This window comes from Molothrus aeneus, chromosome 24 (assembly GCF_037042795.1).
Source record: "Molothrus aeneus isolate 106 chromosome 24, BPBGC_Maene_1.0, whole genome shotgun sequence".
In the NCBI taxonomy this organism is placed as follows: Eukaryota; Metazoa; Chordata; class Aves; order Passeriformes; family Icteridae; genus Molothrus; species Molothrus aeneus.
This window is the reverse complement of record NC_089669.1, coordinates 498,901-522,419: the sequence shown is the minus strand read 5'-3', so window position 1 is coordinate 522,419 and position 23,519 is coordinate 498,901. Positions and strand designations below refer to the sequence as shown.

General features: G+C 54.2%; 1 protein-coding gene across 3 annotated transcripts in view; it reads right to left on the bottom strand.

The window, feature by feature from the left end:
- The window catches only part of KCND3 (potassium voltage-gated channel subfamily D member 3), a 97,116-nt gene extending 75,083 nt beyond the window's left edge, over nt 1-22,033 (bottom strand). For 2 of the 3 annotated variants that reach the window (XM_066565170.1, XM_066565172.1), the window contains exons 1-2: nt 21,964-22,033; nt 16,201-17,385 (exon numbers count right to left, since the gene is read on the bottom strand). In XM_066565170.1, the coding sequence (XP_066421267.1) occupies nt 16,201-17,309 (1,109 nt within the window). In that variant the 5' untranslated portion in view covers nt 17,310-17,385; nt 21,964-22,033. Of the gene's footprint in view, nt 1-16,200; nt 17,386-20,599; nt 20,692-21,963 lie in introns of those variants that run through there. The other variant, XM_066565171.1, reaches the window with a different exon arrangement.
- Nucleotides 22,034-23,519: the final 1,486 nt, after the last annotated feature.

Sequence of the window (23,519 nt, the reverse complement as noted above, 5' to 3'; positions counted from 1 at the left end):
GCGGCTGGCACAGGGGGGCTGTGTGCCCTCTGCAGGGCACGGCTGGGGCCCTCTGCAGGGCCTGGGGGGCTGGCAGGGCCCCAGAAATAACGTGGGCTTTAGGACAAAACAAGCTCCTGATTTACTTTCCCAGGCTGGGCTGGGGGTCCTGGTCCCCAGGGGATCCCAGTCCCAAGAGGATCCTGATCCCGAGGGGATCCTGGTCCCAAGGATATCCCAGTCCCAAGGGATCCCAGTCCCAAGGGATCCCAGTCCCAAGGGGATCCCAACACTGAGGGGCTCCCAGTCCCAAGGGATCCCAGTCCCAAGGGATCCCAGTCCCAAGGGCTCCCAATCCCAAGGATATCCCAGTCCCAAGGATATCCCAGTCCCAAGGGATCCCAGTCCCAAGGGATCCCAGTCCCAAGGGCTCCCAATCCCAAGGATATCCCAGTCCCAAGGATATCCCAGTCCCAAGGGCTCCCAGTCCCAAGGGATCCCAGTCCCAAGGATATCCCAGTCCCAAGGATATCCCAGTCCCAAGGATATCCCAGTCCCAAGGGATCCCAGTCCCAAGGGCTCCCAATCCCAAGGATATCCCAGTCCCAAGGGCTCCCAGTCCCAAGGGATCCCAGTCCCAAGGATATCCCAGTCCCAAGGATATCCCAGTCCCAAGGGATCCCAGTCCCAAGGGCTCCCAGTCCCAAGGGCTCCCAATCCCAAGGATATCCCAGTCCCAAGGATATCCCAGTCCCAAGGGCTCCCAGTCCCAAGGGATCCCAGTCCCAAGGATATCCCAGTCCCAAGGATATCCCAGTCCCAAGGATATCCCAGTCCCAAGGGCTCCCAGTCCCAAGGGATCCCAGTCCCAAGGGATCCCAGTCCCAAGGGCTCCCAGTCCCAAGGGATCCCAGTCCCAAGGATATCCCAATCCTGAGGGGCTCCAGCAGCTGCTCCAGGGAGGCACAGCAAGGGCAGGATGAGATGGCCACGCGGGAAGGGGAATGGTGTTCCCATAGCTGAGGTTCATGGGGTCAGAGTCACAGACTGCCCTGAGCTGAAGGGACCCTCAAGGACCACCCAGGTCCCCCCTGTCCCTGCACAGACCCCCCACAGCCCCACTGGCATCCCTGCAGCCCTGGCAGGTGAGCCCAGGCTGGGCCAGGCCAGGCTGAGCTCCTCTCCTGCAGGATCAGCCCTGGGGAGCTGCAGCACAGAGCTGAGGCCATCCACAAATTCCTGCCCTGGGATCATTGCTTTTATCACCACACAGCCTGTTGTTTATGGCAAGTTCAGAAACTACGTGAAAACATAAATGGGAGGTATGCAAATAAGTCTTCCTGACAAAATTGTTCGCTAGACTCATTATTATGGAAATAAATTTCAAATGTGACTTTTCAGAGCTGCTGAGGGCCATCACTCTGTAGAGCTGTTCTGTGCCTCTCCAAAGAGCAAATGCCAACATTTGTGGTGTGTGGGGAATGCTTCTCAGATGCCGCTTGTTCTGAAAGTAATTCCAGTGAAACAAAGGCCACGGGATCTTTAGGGAGTCTCTGCTGAGGAGGGTGAGAGCAGGAGCTCCCGCTGGGGCTGGGCTTGGCTCAGGTGCCTCCCCTCATTGTGGCCCATTTGCATTCTGCACCGAGGCTATTGGGGTGTTGCTCACTGCATAAAGCCCAATTAATGAAAGGTTAGGAGGCAATTAAAAATCCCGGTGTCCTTTATTCAAAGTGAAGTTTATAGTGCACTGCGAGTTCCTGGAATGCCACAGAATCCTTCTGGAAGGCTGAGGCAGCTGCTGGCTGTGCATTCCTGTTTGTTTTGGCCTCTGTAGAATTGTGTGGGTTTCTCTAAAGGGACAGAAACCACACACCAGTCTCTGCTGACCCCAGTAAAGAGCTCCTGAATGGGTTTGTGCCTCTGCTCTTCAAAGGGCTGTGAGTGTGGGAGAACAGAACTGGAGTGACCCACGTGGGAGCAGAACCCACAGATGTTCCAGAGATGAGCTGGAGAGAATTGCAGCAGGAGAGGTGCCAGACTGAGCCTCTGAACACACATCAGAGGATCTCAGTGCCACCCCTGGCCTGGCTGCAGGAGGTGACCTGCCCTGCTCGCCCTCTGAGGACATCAAGGTGTTTCTGGAAGCAGGGGATGCTTTGATCAGAGCTGCCTCAGGCCGTGGCTCTGGTGCACTCTGAGCAGGGCACAGGTCCCTGCTTCACTGAGGTGTGCAGGGAACTCTTTATTGTGTGGGCTGTGCAGGAGAAGTTCAGCCTTTCTCTGACTGGGATTTTACACCTGCAGAATTGAGATGTCAGTGTTTATCTAGGGAGGCAGTGAACTTGAATAAATGGTTGTAGCGTGCTCTGACAGACTTGGTACAGAAATGTCATTAAAATTCACTTCTCTGCAGTTATTTATTCCTTTTGTTATCAGTCCAGTGATACGTGGAGAGGTCTCTTGACTGCAAAGGAACCTGTTGCTTTTTATCTGGTGCAAAAGTGAGTGGGAGTGTGCAGGAGCTCCGGCTGCATGAGCTCACCTTGGGCTGCAAGTGGTGCTGATGTGTCCCACATCTGGGATTTACCTGAATGACCTCTCCATGTGCAGGCTGGAGGGGAGAAAAGCACTGGAGAAGATGGATTGGGAAGGGAATGAGATGCCAAAGCCAATCTCATTTACCCAGTCAATAGTGAGCTGGAGAATGTCACTCTCAGGAGTCACCTCTGAGAGCTGGAGCTGTCCCAGGGCACAGCCTTGGCAGCTGCTGGGACCTGCTGGGGTCCCTTCCCTCCCAGCCAGCCCCAAACAGCAGCACAAATCCCCTGTGGGCCTTGGAGGAGCACAATGGCCTCTTGGGAGGATGCTTAGCATGAGAAGAGGCAGCAGCAATGACCTGCCCTGGAAGCTCTTCTCTTTCTGTAGCAGCTCTTTCCTTCCCTGATTCCCTAAACCAGGGTCTGGTAGCCTTGGAATGAGCCCCTGAGCTGGCACTGGCACGAACAGCAGAGTGGGACAGAGCTTTGAGCTGTGCTGCCCTGCCCCTCGCGTTCCTGAGCTGAGCACAGGATGGCTGAGCAGGGAGCAGAGATGTCCCTGTGCCCTGACAGGACCTGGGGAAGGAAAGGAGCAATTTGTCCTTCACCTCCGTGCTCTGCCTGTGTCCTGTGTCCCTGCAGTGCTGATGGCAGCTGGCAACGTGCAGGAGCCACCTCTGCCCAGGGCAGCCCCGGCCACCTGTGTGGGACCAGGGCCTGGCTCCAGCTCCAGCCCCACGGTGATGCCTCAAGAACAGTTTTGTCTGTCTGAAAGACAACCCTGGGCAGGGCTCAGTTTTCAAATAGATCATTCCTGACAAAGCCTATCACTCACAGTGGGCAAAAAGCCAATTTCCCTTTGGTTCAGAGCCCTCCTGGCACACTGCTGAGTGAGCTGTGAGCACGGGGGGCACGTGGGCAGGAGCAGGAAAAGGCCTTTCACTGACAGCTGAGAGCAATCTCTTCATCAGGCAAGGCTCTGGAAACCAGGCTTCATCTCCTGCTGCTCCTTGAGGGGTTTGAGGTGCTCCCAGTGCCTGCCCAGGGCAGGATCCAGACCTGTCCATCCACAGAGCCCAGCCAGGCGCAGGTGCCTCCAAGAGGGGCTGAATTCCTCTTGAGGGCTTCCTGACCCTCTCAATCAGACTTGGAGGGTGTCAGCACTCCAGGAGCAACTTTTTGTCTGTGTTCTAAGCACTGGTGAGGATTTGGTTGTAAAGTTCCCAGAACCCCTGGAAGGACACACAGCCACAGCCACAGCCACAGCCTGTCCCAAGCACAGGGTTTGTGCTGCAGGAACCCCTGGAAGGACACACAGCCACAGCCACAGCCACAGCCTGTCCCAAGCACAGGGTTTGTGCTGCAGGAACCCCTGGAAGGACACACAGCCACAGCCACAGCCACAGCCTGTCCCAAGCACAGGGTTTGTGCTGCAGGAACCCCTGGACGTGGCACACGAGCAGCTCCAGCCACAGCCTTTGTTTCTGACAAAAAGTGAATCACAAAAGCTGCTGAAATTCATTTTCAGTTCACAGTTCATGTGGTGCCAGACTTTCCTGCTGCACTCATGTGAATCTATCCTGACACGTCCTGCCTGTGTCTGTTTACCCTGGGCTGCACTTCAGGGCGTGCGTGCAGAGCTTAAAGATTCATATTTTTAAAGCCTGAACACTGATTTTCTACTCGAAATCTTTCTCTCCCACCAAACTGGCCATTCTGTGTTACTGGAAAGTTCACATATTTTCCTTCCCTTTTCTTCCTCCAACATTTTTAGCCCTGCTCAGATGGAAGCAGACAAATGATGGGCAGTGCCAGGGTTTTGGAGCGGCACAACTACGGGAAATGAGTGCTTTAGACAATATCTCAGCATGTGCTGAAAATCTGAGAAGAAATGGTAAAAATAAACGTAAATGTTGCCGTGTCAAATCAAATGAAGATTTCATCTGTAGATCTCTTCACCTTTTCTGAAATCTCATTTTCCCTTTTCACTTCCAAGTCAGGAGAAGTGAAAGCTGCACCAAGCAGAGGAGGGGATGAGGGGGTGAGGGCCATTCCTCGCAGGCATCCAAGCCTTCCTGGGTAACAAACTGCCCACCAGGCAGTGGGGATGTCAGATTTCCTCTGGGTCTTTTCCAAACCCTGGGAATTGGCATCTGCTCTGACAGATCTCCCCAGGCACCGGGGCAAGGCCGGGGTTTCAGATGGAGATTGAGATGAAGCATTTGAACCATTTCAGGAGTGGTTTTTGGTAGAGTTTTGGTCCTCTGGAGGTTTCCCAGCCCAGCTCTGCAGAGCTTAGGAGGAAGGCTCTGATGTAAATGCTGAAGGAAAGTTACCAGGACGTGTGAGAGCTTACAGGTCGTGTCGGTGCATCCTCGTCCAGATCCCAGATTGTGCAGAAAGGACAGAACTGGAAAAGAGCCTCTGCTCTCTGCTGATCCTTCCTGACACCCACACCTTGGGGAGAGGCTCTGCTGTGACCCTGAGCCTCAGCAGGCTGTGTGTGCAAACCGATGGAGCTGTTTACCTATGCTGGATCCACGGCAGGGCTTTCCCCAGGCAGGAATTCAAGCTTGTTCAGTAGAGCTCATTAGGTAATGAGCTTATTCACTAAGCTCATTAGTGGTGGAATTCATCCTGCTCAGCCCTCTGCAGCCCAGAATCTTGTATCCCTTCAGCCCAGCTTACTGCTCGTCCTCACCCTTGGCTAGAGGATGACTTTTACCTCATTTCATCCATTTCCCATGTTTTCATTCAACAGCTGCCTTGCTGAATGGCTGCTTCTATTATTTAATCTGTCCTGCTCTTCCTCCCTAGCAGAAAAACATCTAAGAGGGCTGAAATCTTCTGTATGGAGCGTGCCAAGGCTGGGGTGTGTTGCCAGCTCATTCCATGAACTGAAGCAGAGTCTGACTCAGTGGGACTGATCCTGGCTGCTCCAGGACTGAGGAACAGACGGTTGGGCAGATGCAGGTGGGCAGGAGAACCAAAGAGGCACCAAGGAAAAGTTGTGATTGCCTCCTGCCCGTGATTGCCCATCTGCACACAATCCTGAGCTCCTGGGGGAAGGTCTGAGCACACCCAGGCACGGCAGAAGCTGGGATTTCATATTTTGGTTAATTATGCAGGGGTAAGAGAGTGGGGTTGGTAGGAAGGGTACCTCAGGTGCAAAGCTGGGTGGGAGACAGGGTTTTAAATCTTCCCAAAGCAGCAGCACAAGTGAGATGTGTGACAGTGAGGAATGTGTGCTGGCAATAATGCTCCATTGATTCGTGCTCAACGTGGTAAATTTAGGAGCTGTTTCTACTCATTGCAGACACTGATTACTAGAAAAAGGCTCTGCTGCAGTGGAGTAAGGGAGCTGTCAGAGCCTGTTCCATCTTCCCTCACAAGAGGCACAGAGAAGCCAGCAGAGCTTTTCTCACATTAATATTGATGACAAAGCCCAAGAAACGACGTAAACATCAGAACAGCCCCACTAAAGCAGGATTGTGATTGAGAATGAGTTTTGAGCTCAATGGCAGGGAAGGATCAGTTTCTCCCTGCACTGCCAGGCCAGCAGGGGCTGGAGCAGAGGGGCAGAGGGGCAGAGGGGCAGGGACCCCCTGCCCACCCTGGCAGGACCCTCTGGAACCAGTTTCCCCAGTGCCTGGGTGCCCAGCAGCACTGGGAGCACTCTGGGAGCACTCTGGGTGCCAGGCACCCCCTGCACCCCCTGGCAGGACCCTCTGGAACCAGTTTCCCCAGTGCCTGGGTGCCCAGCAGCCCTGGGAGCACTCTGGGTGCCAGGCACCCCCTGCACCCCCTGGCAGGACCCTCTGGAACCAGTTTCCCCAGTGCCTGGGTGCCCAGCAGCCCTGGGAGCACTCTGGGTGCCAGGCACCCCCTGCACCCCCTGGCAGGACCCTCTGGAACCAGTTTCCCCAGTGCCTGGGTGCCCAGCAGCACTGGGAGCACTCTGGGTGCCAGGCACCCCCTGCACCCCCTGGCAGGACCCTCTGGAACCAGTTTCCCCAGTGCCTGGGTGCCCAGCAGCCCTGGGAGCACTCTGGGTGCCTGCAGTGCCCCTGTCAGGGCATTTCACCCGCAGGGCTCAGTGCTCGTGGGAGCTCTGCCCTGGGAGCCAAACTGCAGCAGGGACACAGGGCTGGCTCTGCTTGCACGGAGCACCCCTGATCCCAGCTAAGGCCCCAGAGTCTCAGGACTCAGGAGAAAGCAGCTCAGAGCAGCTTTCCCTGGCTTCAGCTTTCCCTTTGAAGGCAGCTTATTGCTGCCCAGGTTGTGAGAAGAGCTGGCTTGCTCAATCCTTTCCCATTGAAAAATAAAGTGCTATTTTTGTTCTCAGCACAGTGACTGTAATTAATATTTGAGGAGGATGGCTCCCTTGTGCTCCAGATCATACAAATACAGAGGGAAATGTGCACATGTTATCTCCCAATCACACCCCAACAGGGGACGTGGAGCATGCAGACATGGAATTAAGGGATGGGGCCCCACTCCTGGAGGTGTCTAAGGCTCTGAGAAACCTGGGATAGTGCAGGTGTCCCTGCCCATGGCAGGGGGTGGGACCTGATGAGATTTTTACAGCCCAAACCATTCTGGACTCCATGATTCTAACTACGTGAGAAAACAAGCAAAGTTAAATAATAGTAAGAAATGTTTTCCCTGGTGTAAACAGGGGGCAAAAAGGGCTGCCTGGTGGTGGGGTGCAATCTCGTTATCAAGGCTGCACATTTGCATATTAAAGGCTGAAAATGACTCAAGGTTTTATCATCTGCTGTTTTCCCATCTGATGTGGAACCCTGTGTGCACAGGCAGGATGAGAAAAGCAGCAGCAGTTTGTGACTGTTGGGTGGCAAAGGGAGCCACGGGGCCCTGAGAACGCAGCCAGGAGCACCTGAGGGACAAACAATGGCCCTGAACACAGAGCCCAGGGCTCGTCCAGTGCTGGGGGGGCACTGGGCTGCCCGGAGCTGCTCACAGTGCCCAGCAGGTCATGGGGCTGGGGGCACTGCCAGGGTGCCAGGGTGAAACTGCTGGGGGTGCCAAGATCACTGCCAGGGTGCCACTGTCACTGCCAGGGGTGCCAAGATCACTGCCAGGGTGCCAGGGTGTCACTGCCAGGGGTGCCAAGATCACTGCCAGGGTGCCAGGGTGCCACTGTCACTGCCAGGGGTGCCAAGATCACTGCCAGGGTGCCAGGGTGTCACTGTCACTGCCAGGGTGTCACTGTCACTGCCAGGGTGTCTCTGCCAGGGTGTCTCTGCCAGAGTGTCACTGCCATGGGTGCCAGGGTGTCACTGCCAGGGTGTCACTGTCACTGCCAGGGTGTCTCTGCCAGGGGTGTCACTGCCATGGGTGCCAGGGTGTCACTCCTGGGGGTGCCAGGGTGTCACTGTCACTGCCAGGGAATGTTCAGCAAACCCCATGTGGAGCACATTCAGCAGCAGCAGCTGCCTTACCCCGTGTGTTCAGCATTTATAACTTGAATTATTTCACCTTTTTGTGAGGAGGCTGCACAGCACAGACCCAGTGAGAGCTCAGAGCCCTGCTCCAGCCCAGCTTTCAGGGCCTCACAGCACAGGGCTCCAAGAGCCCTTCTCAAGGGCTTTCTGGGCAGGCGCTTCAGCCAAATTTCACAGGGTCCTGAGGGCAAAAAGCTCTTAGAGCTGATCTGTGTTTGAATTGTGCTGCAGACGGCAGCCCGAGATGGAAACAGCAGATCCCGGGGCAGTGGAGTGGGGAGGGAGCTGGGCACGGCTCTGAGCCTGCCTAGGAACAGATCTGAGCCTGAGCCTGCCTAGGAACAGATCTGAGCCTGCCTAGGAACGGCTCTGAGCCTGCCTAGGAACAGATCTGAGCCTGCCTAGGAACAGATCTGAGCCTGAGCCTGCCTAGGAGCAGCTCTGAGCCTGCCTAGGAACAGATCTGAGCCTGCCTAGGAACAGCTCTGAGCCTGCCTAGGAACAGATCTGAGCCTGAGCCTGCCTAGGAACAGATCTGAGCCTGCCTAGGAACAGATCTGAGCCTGAGCCTGCCTAGGAACAGCTCTGAGCCTGCCTAGGAACAAATCTGAACCTGAGCCTGCCTAGGAACAAATCTGAACCTGAGCCTGCCTAGGAACAGATCTGAGCCTGAGCTTGCCTAGGAACAGATCTGAGCCTGAGCCTGCCTAGGAACAGCTCTGAGCCTGCCTAGGAACGGCTCTGAGCCTGCCTAGGAACAGATCTGAACCTGAGCCTGCCTAGGAACAGATCTGAGCCTGAGCCTGCCTAGGAACAGATCTGAGCCTGCCTAGGAACAGCTCTGAGCCTGAGCCTGCCTAGGAACAGATCTGAGCCTGCCTAGGAACAGATCTGAGCCTGAGCCTGCCTAGGAACAGATCTGAGCCTGCCTAGGAACGGCTCTGAGCCTGCCTAGGAACAGATCTGAGCCTGCCTAGGAACAGATCTGAGCCTGAGCCTGCCTAGGAGCAGCTCTGAGCCTGCCTAGGAACAGATCTGAGCCTGCCTAGGAACAGCTCTGAGCCTGCCTAGGAACAGATCTGAGCCTGAGCCTGCCTAGGAACAGATCTGAGCCTGAGCCTGCCTAGGAACAGATCTGAGCCTGCCTAGGAACAGATCTGAGCCTGAGCCTGCCTAGGAACAGCTCTGAGCCTGCCTAGGAACGGATCTGAGCCTGCCTAGGAACAAATCTGAACCTGAGCCTGCCTAGGAACAGCTCTGAGCCTGAGCCTGCCTAGGAACAGCTCTGAGCTTGCTCCTGGTAATTTCCCAGCAGGTTTAAATGTTGGAACAATGGCATTCTGTTAGATATTGATTTTAAAATAACTCTTCCACGCTCAGCTGTAACTTTAGGAGGTGAATTAGGGCCCTGGAGTACGTTCTATGGAGCAGTGGTAAACACTCAAACAGACGCTCGCGGTTTCTGCAGGCGCTGTGTGTGCAGGAGGGGGCAGAGCTTGGCTGAAGGTGCTGCCATCACAGTGCCTGGGACACGGCCTGGCAGCAGGCAGGGTTTGGTCACAGCTGTCCCCATACCCACAATCACAGACTGCTTTGGGCTGGGAAAGACTTTAAAGATCATCTTGATTTAATCTCTGCCATGGCAGGGGCACCTTCACTGTCCCAGGCTGCTCCAAGCCATGCCCAGCCTGGCCTTGGGCACTGCCAGGGATGCAGGGGCAGCCAAAGCTGCTCTGGGCACCTGTGCCAGGGCCTGCCCACCCTGCCAGGGAAGAATTTCTTCCCAATTCCAATCTAAACCTGCTCTCTTGAGTTTTGGAGCCATTCCCCCTTGTCAGTCACTCCATCCTTGAAAGCACAGATCCCTTAAGAAATTGCAGTGAAAGCATCTCCTGTTATTTTCCTGGCATTAGACCCAGGTGTGGGTTTATCCCTGGCTGGGGGCCGTGCCAGTCCCGTGCCAGTGCCGTGCCAGGGGAGCGGGGCTGGTGAGGATGGGGTGCCCAGGTGCCCCTGTGAGGATGAGGATGGCTGTTGGCAGCCCCAGGCTCCTGCCAGAGCTCAGGCACTCAGAGCTCCCTGTGCTCCTCTCCCTGCACGCACCCATGGGCTGCAATCAGCTAAGGACCCTAATTAGCTTTGGCTAATTTGTTTCAGGGCCTTTCCTTCTCTTCCCCTCTCCTGCTCTCTGACTGGCAGTGGCTCCTCTGTCCCTCATTTCCAGCTGATGTCTGTAAACTGATTACTTTTACTGGGTCAGCTCCGTTATGAAATTATCGTTTTATGAGACTAAAAATAGCCCAGATCCAGTCAGCACGCCAATCACTTCCCTTCATCTCCAATGGAAATGCAATGTTATCTTTAATCTGTATTTCTCAGGCACTTACTGGGAGGCAGGTTAGAAAGAAAAGAGGGGGGAAAAAAGAAAGAGGAGATCAGAAAAAAATCTGTAAATCAGTTGCTATAGATGCATCCCTGCCAAGGCTGCCACTGGTAAATTTAGCAGTCACGTTACAATTTTAGTCAGCACCATTTCTTAGCCTTATTCAAAATAATTCACTTCTCACACAATGAGTTACCCTAAAGGCAAGTTATTTTGTCTTGCACATTAAAAATGGTGTGTTTGCACATACGTGCAACTGTTACAAATATCCAAAGCCACAAAAAGCGTAAGGATGGATGATTTTTTTTTAAGAGAGGAAAAAAAATCCAGTGAATTCCACTTGCTCTAAGAATGAATAAAGGTATTTTAATACTTCTGGGGTTCTGATGAATACAAATAGCTCAAAAATGAGATGCTTGCCTGAGATTTATATCAAGATAGCGAAGGGAAAAGGTTCCATCTGTAGTTTCTGATACAAAGACATTTCGCACACAATATCTGTAAATCCATTAGGGGAAGAAAACTGATACAGGTTTTGTATGAGATGAAGCTGCAGTGAAGAGAGTGAATGAAAGCTCAAGGAAATGGCCCCTTTGTATAGCTCCATCAGCTCATGGCTTGATTGGACTTTCTGTGTATTAAATTCAAGCAGCTCTTTGGCCCGTGGACATGGGGGACTGTTGGCTGTGTGGGAAATGGTGAGAGCGATGAAATTCCAGCCCTTCCTTCACAAAGGAAACTCCCCACACCCCCTCCACCCTCCCATTGGTGATGCTGAATATGCAGAGTGGTGTTTCTATCAGAAGTTTGTCCTGGTTCAGTTTAATGGCAGCTCCCAAAGTCCTGACACGCGCGCACGGCGTGACTCCGGGCCCAAACAGCAATCCTCCCCGAGGAGCCGCCAATGGCAGCGCTCCAGAGATGATTTATTGTTTTCCTTGCTTTGCAAACTGCTCTTGGTGTGTGTGAGAGGGTGAATGAAGGTTACTATCAGCCCCAGTGCTTGGCTGTGCAGAGATCAGCGCTGCTCCGGCGGTGCTGGCAGCGAGCACCGCGGTGTGCTCAGGATGCTGCCAGCACGGCCCCCGCGTGCCACGGCCCTGCTCGCCCTCCATCCCCGCTCCTGGCCACCACTGAGCACCAATAAAGAGGGAAAAACTCAGAAATAAGGGGTTTTATAGCAGAACAGAGACTGGTGTCCTTTCAGGGCGGCTGCTCGGGCGCCCGTCCTCCCGTTCCCTCTGATCCACACTGGCAGAGGCAAAGCGGAGCCAAGACAACCCAAACCAGGCCCTACCCCCAGACCCTGCTCTCTACACACTCAGCTAATAAACCCTCTAAGAAATTGCAGCTCTTCCAATCAGGCTGTTGCCATAAGCAGGCCAGCAGGGCTGTGTTAGCGACTTTCCCATGGTAACCTGGTTCCTTAAATGAATTCTGCAGACGGGGCTGCGTTGTCCGAGTGCACTGAGCTGTGTCTGTCAGAGCCGCTGAGCAGAGCAGCAGCCCTGAAAGGGGCAGAGTGCTCTCCAGGCCATTATGGCTGTGCAAATGGTGAGGGTGACAGGCAGCCAGAGAGCTTCTCCCCAGAGCAGCCTGGGGCTGAGGCAGCTCAGCCTCTCTGGGCAAGGGGAACTGCTCCGTGCATCCCTCAGGAGAGCCAGCCCCAGCGCCAGCCCCTGCTCCTCCACTGCTGCTCTCTGGGCAAAAAGGGCCCAAAGGTCTCAGGGACAACTCCCCCCAGGAATATTCCCTCCTTACAGCACCTTCCAGCGCCTAAAGGAGCTCCAGGAGAGCTCCTTTAAATGAGCTGAAATTGAAATGCAGGACAGTTTATGTTGTATTGCACCAAATATGACAAATTGACATGGGCGTGGGCTGACAGGGCAAGAGGAAAAGGTTCCCAGTGCCAGAGGGCAGGGATGGACGGGATGCTGGGAATTAGGAGTTGTTTCCTGGGAGGGAGGGCAGCCCTGGCACAGAGCAGCTGGGGCTGCCCCTGCATCCCTGGCAGTGCCCGAGGCCAGGCTGGACACTGGGGCTGGGAGCACCTGGCACAGTGGGAGGGGTCCCTGCCATGGCCTGGAGGGGCTCTGAGGCCCCTTCCAACCCCCCAGTCCAGGACTCTGCTCCCTCCCAGCCTGGCTGCCCTGCCCGTGGGGCTGCAGGAGGATTTTTGTGGCACTCAGGTTTTCACAGCTACAATTTGATGCCTCTGCTGCAGGTCATGGACACTGCCTAGGAGTCTGAAACATACTGCTGCTGTCAGATTAAATGAAAACAGCTGTAAAAAGCCTAGAAAAACGCTTTCTCTGGGCAAAACTGGCATGGGGTTTAGTGGGGGGACAGAGGTTTCGTGTTTGTGCTGCACGTGAGGGGAAGCAGCAGAACCTGAGGCTTCCCCACCCATACTGCTCCCTAAAAGTGAATAAAACTGAATATGGAGTGGGGCTGGGGGCAGCCTGGGCTGGGGGGAAGTGGGGTTGGAATGAGCTGGGTTCAAGGTCCCTTCCCACCCCAGCCCTTCTGTGCTTCCATGAAAACCAAGGCACCAAGGCAGCCAAATTCACTCTAATCCACACATTTCTGCAGAGGTGTAAACCCATGGCACACAGAATCAGCCAGAAGCCAGGACAGGGATGAGGTGCCAGGGAGGGGCTGGCACTGCCCCTCTGCTGCTTTTGGCAGCACCTTCGCTCCCGAGCTGGGGCAGGGTCCCAGCCTCCCGCAGGACACAGGCAGAGCCCAGGGACCAGAGAGGAGATGGGAGCCGCTGGCCTCTTGAGAAAAACGCTTCTGCATGAATTGGAGAGCTGATTTGGAATTAATTTTGAGTAGTTGTTTCAGTAATTCAGATTGATTTAAGATGCACCCAAGAATAATGCTTTCATTATAAAGCCTCCTGAGCAAAATTTAAATTGTGTTGAATTAAAAACAGCCTCTGTTAAAGCAGGGCTGATGAGCACAGCAGAGGGATGGGAGATGCAGATTCAGGATAATTTAATTCCTTTGCTTTGTTTCCCACTCCAGAAAAGCTGCTGTACCTGTCTCCCTGGGCTGTTAACTGCCTAAGGAGACTGCAAGTTATCCTGAATTTCTCTAAACTGATTTGCATGGTAACCCCACCAAAACCAGTGCTTATTTATTGATGCTGGGCTTCACCTTCAGGAAGAAATGCATTTTTATTGCGTTTTATTTACGGGTCAGTCTGGAAATGTGATTGTACCCCAAAGATACTTGGGAATCTGGGAGGGCAGCTGACGCACAGGACAGTGGAGGGTTAATGGTCTCCTGCTGTTGGCTTTGTTTGTTTGTTTGTTGTAAGTAAACCTTGGTTTGACACAAATGGAGCCAATCCTAGTAACAGGGAAAAAGTTATCCTGCACCTTGCAGATCACCCCTCTAAGGCACTCTGTCACAGCAATGGTGGGATTCCAGCCTCACGGAAAGCTGCACTTAGCTGGGTTTAAATGTATGGGTGGTGAAAACAATTTATTTATATATATATGTGTGTGATTTTTGAGTTAAAAACTGTTGTGCTTCATAGTTATTGTCTTAAATGCTGGCTGAATTATTAAGGGAAAAGGCAGGAAGTGTTTAAGGTCTGGATAAGAGCTCTGAGTGCTGCTGAAACCAAGCAGTGAAGTGGCAGCGCTGAGGAGGGCAAGGCTGATGGGCTGGGAGCACGGTGGGGACCTCGGCTGCATTCTCTGCAGCAGGAATTGCCAGGACTCTCATTAGTAACAAGATCCTTCCAAGCAGATTGAAAAGACTTCTGAGGAGAGATGTGTATGAAATATTGCCTGAAAGTGCCAGTTTGTCAGAGCTGGAAGGATTTTGGGGGAGATGAAGGGGACCAGGAGGGTGAGCCCCCACCCCACACAGGGGGAGTCAGGAAGGTGGAAACAGCCTGAAAGTCCCAAACCAGTAACACCAGAAGCCTCAGTTTTCAGACTTTACAGCATTTTCTAGGTCCCTTCCCAGTGAACCCTTACAAAGCCATGTTTAAATGTCTAATTTCTTAAATCCATGTCAGCTCATTTCCAGCACTTGCTCCTCTGTGATTTCTGTGATTACAACAAATTGAGAACGCTCTGGGGTTTGTCCCTGTGCTGAGAAAGGGAGGGAAGGGACCCAAACCCAGCCCAGCCCTGGGGGAGCAGAGCCCCAGCTGCTCTCCAGAACATTCTGCACGTCCTGGGGCCCTTCCCAGCCCACCCAGGCCAGCCCCTGACCCCGGCTCCTGTCACAAAGGTGTGACAGCACGAGTGTGAATGGGTGTGCAGGCTGTGTCCATGCCAGGATGGTGTGATCATTATCAAAGGGGATGTGGAACTATTATATATCCATATATATATATATGTGGATATAATTACCCATATAATTATGGAATATCCAAAGCTGGATTTTCTCCCCTTGTGCAGAGACCCCTGCAGGAGGCACCCAAGGCAGGTGTCCCTGATCAGATCCCGTGGTGGGGACAGGAGGGGGGCACTGACCAGGATGGACCAGGCAGAGCATGGAAAGCTGAGCTGGGGCAGGGCTGGGATGCAAAGCCCAGCTTTGATCTCTAAGTTTTACCTTCCCCAGGGGAAGGAACAGCTTTTGCCATAAACCTGCAAACTTTGCTTCGTTATTGAAAAGGAAGAATAAGAGATCTTTAGGTGATTATGACAAACAGGTTCTACATTTGCACTTAATGAAGAAATTCAGACTTTCAGTTGTCATATGCCCAGATTCGGCGCCTTTCTGACAGCTGAATTATGATTTTAATAATTGAAAAGTGCTACTGTGAGCCTGTTCATGTATAATAGGCACAGAGAAGTGTTTAAAATCAAAAGCAGTTTAGAGAAAAAGTGTCCCTGCATTACAAGGAGGAGAATTGTCTATATCTGAGTATTAAAGCGAGTGAACTCTCCAGTGGGAACACTCTTTGCAAAGTAACTCTAGATCTCCTGTACTGTTGTGATGTGTGGGATGAGGAGATTGCCCTCGATCCTGGTTCTGCGTGTGCCCCAAGCAGCAGCCTGCACTGCCCACTTTCCTTTACTCAACCTTGTCAGGGTGAGGGTTGGGCCAATCCAACATTCCCGGGGGTTTTAGTTCAGAGAAGCAGAAGCACAAATCTGTAATCTCAGTCGCAACATCTGTGAGACAGAAATGAAATACAAGGGGGAAAAGATCCCTCCAGGCTACATTCCCCTTGCTTTGATTTCATTATCTTTGTACCTGTCCATGGGAATGCTTGAAATTCCACTGCAGCCTCCACAGCACGCTCTGTTCTCAGACTCACAGCTAAGCACAGACAAGAAGCCCCTTTCCTGCTCAGCTGAGTAAAAACCAGATCACATCCTGGCCATCACTGAGTATTCCAGTACAGTGACCCACGACACCCACTTGAATTCAGCCAGTCTGTACTTCCTGGCAGGTCAAGGGCAGAAACAAGGACTGACGTTGCGAGGAGACGCGAGCGACCCATCAGCAGCTTTGTGTGAGACGCGTGGCTGGAGCCAGGGTCAGAGAGAGCAGAGCTCCTCTGCAGCCCCTCGCTCTCGGGTCAGCTTCTCCCTCCCGCAGGGATGAATCAGATCCTGCTACTCCACCACTCTGCTCCTCCTGCACTCGTTTACCGTGGTGCCGAGCATTTGTCAAGTGGGTGTGAGAGCTTTTTCTGGTTTACACAAACTGCAGAAGTTGTAAGGCAAAGAATAATCAAGCCCTGAACACTTCCAGCCCCTTCTCGAACATGCACCCAGGAAAACGCTGAGGAGGAGCTGAAGTCAAGCTCCCCGTACACGCTTGCCTGCTGCTCAGGAAAAGGAAAAGTAATACTCACCCCAGCGTTGTCATGGTTACAATAGTGTACCAAAAGGAAGCAGGAATACTGGTGAATTTGCTCGCCGAGGACCCTTTCTCCGCATAAAACATCACAGTTGCAAAGATGATGATTGCCATAGTGAGGGAAAAGAGGAGAAAGCCAAGCTCGGAGGCACAGCTCTTCAAAGTGTAGCCCAAGATTCTCAGGCCTTGGGAATGGCGGGAGAACTTGAAAATCCTGAAAACCCTGAAAACCCTCAGCGTGACGAAGGCCCCGCTGACGTCCTCGTTGTTGGTCATCACCAGGCCGATGTAGTAGGGCATGATGGCCACCACGTCGATGATGCTCATGACGCTGCGGATGAAGCGGTAGCGGCTGGGCGCCGCGAACAGCCGCAGCAGGTACTCGACGGTGAAGATCATCACGCACGCCGTGTCCAGGCAGAAGAAGGCCACGGCGTAGCGCTCCCCGCAGGGCAGCTCCTTGCTCCCCGGCACGGAGCCGCAGGGCACGGTCTCCACCACGTTGGTGATCACCGAGACGGCGATGAAGAACCCGGTGACGTAGTAAAAGACTAAGGCTAAGGTGCTGGTGTGGGGGTTCTCGAAGGCGCGCCACATGGTCTGCCGGAAGCTCAGCGAGGGCATGGAGCCCTCCTGGTTGTTCTCCGAGTCGTTGTCGTCCATCAGGCGCTCGGCGTTCTCCCGCTTCCTGTCCTTGTACTCTTCGTAGCAGCAGTCCCCGATGATCTCGGGCAGGATCCCGTAGAAGGCCAGCTCTTCGTCGTAGGCAGAGATGCACTCGTACCTGGGGTAGTGCAGCTTGCCAGTTCTGTAAAAATTGAGGATGCACCTGAAGACCTCGGGGTCCCGGTCAAAGAAGTACTCCTTGGTGTCTTCGTTGAAGAAGAACTCCTTCTCCGTGCTGCCCAGGAGAGTGTCCGGGTACCTCTCCAGTGTAGTCCTCCAGGTCTGGAAGCGCCTGCCGCTCACGTTGAGGATGATCAGCTCATCCTGCCTCTTGTTCTTCTCCGTGGGAGCCAGCGGCATGGGGCAGTTGGCCACTGGCATCCATCCTATGGCAGCCGCCCTGGCGAAGGGCAGCCACGCTGCCACTCCTGCTGCCATGGTGAGCCCGGGCTGTGTCAGTGCAGGTGGGGCTGGGGAGGCTGCTGGGAGCTGCTGGGGGTCAGACCAGTTCCATCTGGAACACAGAGGAGAAGAGAACACAGCACACAGTCACGCCCTGCCCCGATGGGTGGAAGAGCCCAGGACCAGCACAGACACCAGAGTTTCCCACCACTGGTGGAGAATGATGTTGAACAAGGCATGTGAAAATCAGCTCAGCGGGGTTATGGCATTATTATAGATTGAAACTTTGAATAGCAAATGATTCCTCATTAAAAGCATTTTAAAAGTAGCATAAACACAGTAATTTATATTTGCTTCCTCACAAACAAGACTAATCCATAATTCCCCAGGTGTAAGCCTCCTGTGCTCATCAGTTTAACTACAGCTGTCAAGAAAGAGCTGGGAACTCCAGTGGAATCAGCCTGCAGTGGAATCATACACCACGAGAGCCCATGACTGGGCTTAGCTGCATTTCCATTTCTAGCCATGAATTTGTTTTATCTTTTTGATCTTTGGTCAGAGTTCTTACAGTCCTTAACTTTTGTTTTAACTTGCTTTTACTTCCACTTCCCTAGTGCTTTTCTAATTCTGCCATGAAATTATCTGAAGAAAGGTGCCATTATCATATAAAATGCATTAGGAGCCCTATCAAAAGTCAATTTATCAATGGAAATTCCATTGATTCCAATGACTCAGGCCCTCAAAGCCTAATTGTATCTTTGTAGGCAGTTTTGCTCTGAAGTTTTTAACTTACATGAAAGCTGCCATTCCAGCCAGTAAGGCAGCAGCATTATTGATTCCAATGGGCCATCAAAATACTGAATAAAAAATGATGGAATGAGTCTGTGGTGAAAATGCCTGAAGTGCTCAGAGAAATGCTCTCCCTCTTCAGGGCAAATTAACATTCATCACCTTAATGTGGAGCATCTTCCTATGCAATTTTACTGTCTAAAGGACAATTGAGATCCCTCGTGCGAGCATCTTGCTGCCGCTGAAGAGCTTTGGTAATTACAGAACATATAATAACCCACAGTGTGCTCATCCCAAGGAGACACTTTGCTTATCTGCACGGCACTGGAGCAAACATCTCACAGGATTTCCCTCCAAAGAACTGCTCAGCGTACAAAGCAGCGCCACTTTTTCTGTCCCCCCAGAGAGGGAATTTACTGGGTGAACCGGCCTGGCTGCCCTGGGGAGCAGGGCTGAGCACTGGGAGCCTTCTCTGCCAGCTGGAAGGGCATCTCCAGGGGCTCACACTGCACCCTCCTACCACCAGTGCTGGATCTTGTGACTGTCATGGAACGCTTAAGGACGGCAGGCAGCAAAATAAGAATTATTTCACCCATTATTCACCAAATATATACAGGCAAATACTCGAGAAACCAAGAAAAGGCATCTTGTTCCTGCTTTCCCTGCTGGCAAACTGTCTTCCCTGGGTTTTAATTTCACTTAGCACCATCACCAGTGTCCTTCTCTGGGACTGACTGGTGACCTGACCAGTTTCAGCACACTGGATCCTCATCTCCCCTGATTTCTCAGGGGAACCGCATTAGAAATCTCTTCTGTACTTTCATAACTTTGGTTGTGGATTCCAGGTTACCTACATTAGCTGCTGAGGCTCTATAAATACTTCACATATAATTGTTCCAATGAAGCACTGGTAACTCATAAGTGACTTACACATTTTTAAATCAATTTTTGAAAGATAAAATGGGTCCTTCCATGCTGGCAGTATATGTGGGGAAGCTATAAATACCTCAGCTATGAAAGGGACAGGAGATTAAAGCAAAAGAGAAAGAAAGGGGAATTCTTCTGTGGAAGTTTAGCTCCTGTTTCTCTGTGTCCAAGAGATGCAGCTGCTTAGAACAACGGAGCGCACCAGCTTCATTCTCAGAGTTACTGAATCTGCCCCATCTGATCCACAAAATGCACACAGGAGGACAAGAGGATCTTTTCCAGCTGTAAATTATCTGAAGGACCACGAGTGAGAAATGAAATCCCCTGCTGCAGAGGTTTTGCTTTTTCTTGTCCGTGAGTCCTTGGAACTCTACCACTCCCTCAAGGAAGTAAAAGAAAATTGGGAGAGAGAGAGAGGGGACTGGATTTATAATTCTGATCTGCACAACCTAAGCTGAGTCAAAAAAAGATGAAGCAACCAGTTTATCTAGAATGTAGAATTCCAGAATGTAGAAAGAATCCCCCTTTTCTGCCTGCTTGGATTTTGGTAACTGCCAACCAGTCTGTTTAGGCTGGAAAGCAATTGGCTGGACTCAAAATCTAATGTACTGTTGACAGTGTCTGGAGCTCTCATAGAAAACAGACACATTCTAATTCTAACAAGCATATATTTAGCTATATCCATATTTCTAATTTTAATTACCATAATTTCTGCATGTAATTTAAAAGGAACTGGTTCACAGCAGACCGGCACCCTGCTGATGACATTTAGAAGACCTGGTACACAAAATAGAATCATTTGCCTCCTGATTTAAAAAAGTATCTGCAGAGAAAAGAATCTGCTTTCTTCAGATAACTATGGGGACAAGGAAACAGCCAAGGAAATTTGGGAGAAAAGGCTGAGCAGGAGCCCCCTGTCCCCCTGTCCCTGCCAGCACTCCTGACCCCGCTGGGACCCTCCCGAGCAGCGCTGGCTCTGCTGCAGCCGCTCCAGGGCACCCCAAAAAACCCCAAAAACCCCCCAAAAAACCCTGACAGCCAAATCCTGACCCAGTCGGGGTCAGGACAGCTCAGGAGGAAAACCTGGCAGAGAACAGAAATGGCTGTTCACCCAAAGGGTCCAGAAATAAAGGATGGATTCTTACCACTGTAGCTCCACACTGATCAATGTCTCTTCATCATCTCAAGAGAGCAGAGACAAACCAAAAACCTCAGAGTTTCCCTTTCTAGAAGCAGACAGGGCTGTTCTGAAATCGGACTGATAAACACACTGCAAGTTTCTTGATGAGACACTGCTAATGGGAGTGAAGAGCCTGGAGATCATTCCTTCTTCCCTCTCCTGTCCTTGTTGGGTCAGGCTCAGGCAGCAAAGAGACCTTTGCTTTAAAGCAAAATATGTCAGCCAAAGCCTCGGTGTCTTCTGTCAGCCACGCATTCCTTCCCCTTCGCAGCAACACCAGAAAATAAAACTTTCTGCAAAACACTCCCTCCCTCAGTCTGTTGGGGAGATTTAGGAGCAAAAGCAACAGGCTCAGGATAAATGCACACAAACTTCTCCCCTCCCTCCTCCCGGCGAGCCCCGAGAGCCCCATCTTGCAGCGCTGCCTTACCTGGAAGGGAAGGACACTCGGTGCCCAAAGTGGGGCTCGATGTGGGGAGCGGGGAGGAAGGGGAGCAGGCGCTCCTCGGGATGAAAGGTGAGCTCTGCCGCCCGCTCTCGACTCCCTCTCTGAATGCAGTCAGAGGCAATCAGTAAATGTGCTCATCATTGTGAAAGTATATATAGAGAGATGACTAAACAGCTTCTCCCTCATCGCTGCCGAGGCTCTCGCTGCCTCTCCTGAGCTGGCTGGCGCTGCCCCCTCCCCTGGCAGCCCTCGCTGTGCCCTCGCTGCCCAGCCCAGCCGGGCACGGCCCCGCTCCCGGACCCGGGGCTGGAGCGGCGGCTCGGGGAGGCAGAGCCGGGCTGGGGAAGGGCGGCTGTGAGCCGGCAGAGCAAACGGAGCCGTTAAATACACGGCAGAGCCTACCCTGCATGCTAATGTGCCAGGGGGAGATGACGGGGGGAAAGCAGGGGATGAACTTCAGGGCTCCATGGCGGAGCTCCCTGTGTGTCCCTCTGGCTCCCGGTCAGGCGGGGACAGGGCAGCAGGGATCCCTTCTGCACAGGAAAACGAGCAATTCCTCCAGCATCACCAACCCACACCCAGCACCTTGGCCAGGGCGGGAGGCTACATCCAGCAAGAAAAACAAATCACTTGGGTTTAAACCGATCTTTCCCTATCTTCCTCTCCTTTCTTCCTTCCCACCAGCTTTCTCTTTTCCCCTCGTCCTGCTGTTCTGGCTCGCCCTGCTCCTGGCAGCCCTTACCGGTCCTGTCTGCACACCGCCTCAGCATCCCTTCCATCCCCGCTCAGAAGTTGGGCTCGGCACGCTCCGAGACCCGGCAGCTCGGCTCATTTATCCACCTGCTGTCGAATCTCCATTAAGTGAATAACCACAAGCCCGAATCGGAGCGAGCGAGCCTTGCCCTGCTGTGCCGGGCAGCTCCGGGCGGTGACGGACGCGCCGCAGCCGTAGTTGATGACTTCCATAAAGTCACAGCGATCCGTGCGGGAGCGAGCGGGGCTCGGCCGCCTCGCCATCGCCTCCCCGGCGGCTCGGCACCGGCTTAGAGCCGGCAGCACGGGCCGTGCGGGGCTGGCACGGGCCGTGCGGGGCTGTGCGGGGCCGTGCGGGGCTGTGCGGCCACGGGCCGGCATCGGCAGCAGCGAGGGACGGGAGGGGAGCGGGGCACGAGGTGGGAGCGGCCACTGCCCCCCGCACCCCGCCCGGTGTCCCCGCACCCCGCCCGGTGTCCCCGCACCCCGCCCGGTGTCCCCGCACCCGGGGCCGGTGTCCCCGCACCCCCGCCCGGTGTCCCCGCACCCGGGGCCGCTCCCCCCCGTCCCTCCCTCCCGGCGGGCCCCCTCACCTCCGCAGGGCGCTCCCGGCCGCGGCCGCCCGCCCGGAGCCTCCGCGGCCATGCGGCTGCCGGGAGCGGAGCGCGGGGCTGCGCGGAGTGCGCGGGCGCGGGGCGGCGGCGGGGAGCGGCGGGGAGCGGCGGCAGCGCTGGCAGAGATGGCAGAGATGATGGCAGAGATGGCAGAGATGATGGCAGAGATGATGGCAGAGATGATGGCAGAGATGGCAGCGGTGGCAGAGCGGCGGTCGGCGGGGACAGCCCCGCACGGAGGGGCGGCGGCGCGGGGCGGGGGGCGGCGGGGGCTCCCCGCGCTCGGCCGCGTCCCCGCCCGCCGCCCGCCCGCACAGCCGCCGGCAGGTGTCACCCGGAGCGAGCGGCACCGGCGCGGGGAGCGGGCAGGGAGAGGGAGCCGGGCACCGGGAGCCGGCAGGGAGCGGGAGCCGGGCACGGGGAGAGGGTGCGGGACTCCGGCAGGGAGAGGGAGCCGGGCACCGGGAGCCGGCAGGGAGCGGGAGCCGGGCACCGGGAGCCGGCAGGGAGCGGGCACTGGCACCGGGAGCGGGTGCGGGACCCCCGGGGCAGAGGGCAGCGCAGGGCGGGGGTGGCCGGAGGCCGCAGCACCCCCGCAGTGGGGCCCGCAGAGCCCCCGAGCCGTGCGTGTGCAGGGGTGCGTGAGGAGGGGTCCGGGGTGCGTGAGGAGGGGTCCGGGCTGTGTGAGGAGGGGTCCGGGCTGTGTGAGGAGGGGTCCGGGGTGCGTGAGGAGGGGTCCGGGGTGTGAGGAGGGGTCCGGGCTGTGTGAGGAGGGGTCCGGGCTCTGTGAGGAGGGGTCCGGGCTGTGTGAGGAGGGGTCCGGGGTGTGTGAGAAGGGGTCCGGGGTGCGTGAGGAGGGGTCCGGGGTGTGTGAGGAGGGGTCCGGGGTGCGTGAGGAGGGGTCCGCGGGCTGCAGGGGTTGTTGCATTTTTGGGGCAGGAGCTGCGCCTCCAGATGCATGGCTGTGAGCAAGGGATGTGTGTTGGGGCGCCTGATGTGCCTTGAAAGAAGGGAAACAGGGACTTGGTACAGCCAGCAATGACCAGGGGCCGTTTTCCAGGTGCCTTTCTACCCAGAGCTCTCAACCAAAGACCTTCTTAAAGAAAAAAACCCAATAAAAATAGGGAAAGATCTCCAAATCCTCAACATTTCTAGAAACTCTGAAACCAGGACCCTGATCATGGTCCAAACCACGAGTCCAGCCTATGACTGAATCCTACCAAGCCCACCAAACCATGTCACAAACTGCCACATCTACTCCTGTTTGGAACACTTCCAGGGATGGTGACTCCACCACTTCCCTGGGCAGCCTGTTCCAATGCCTAACCACACTTTCAGTGCTGACATTTTTCCTAAGATACAACTGAACCTCAACCTGATCCGTCCAATTCCGGGTCTAATTTCTGATAATTCAATGCAATTATTAAAAAATAACGCTAATTTCTGAATGTCAGGTCCTGAGTAACCCTCCCCAAACTCAATCTCCCCCAATAGCATTTGTAATCTGCATTGGTGCAGCAGAGCAGCCCACGAGT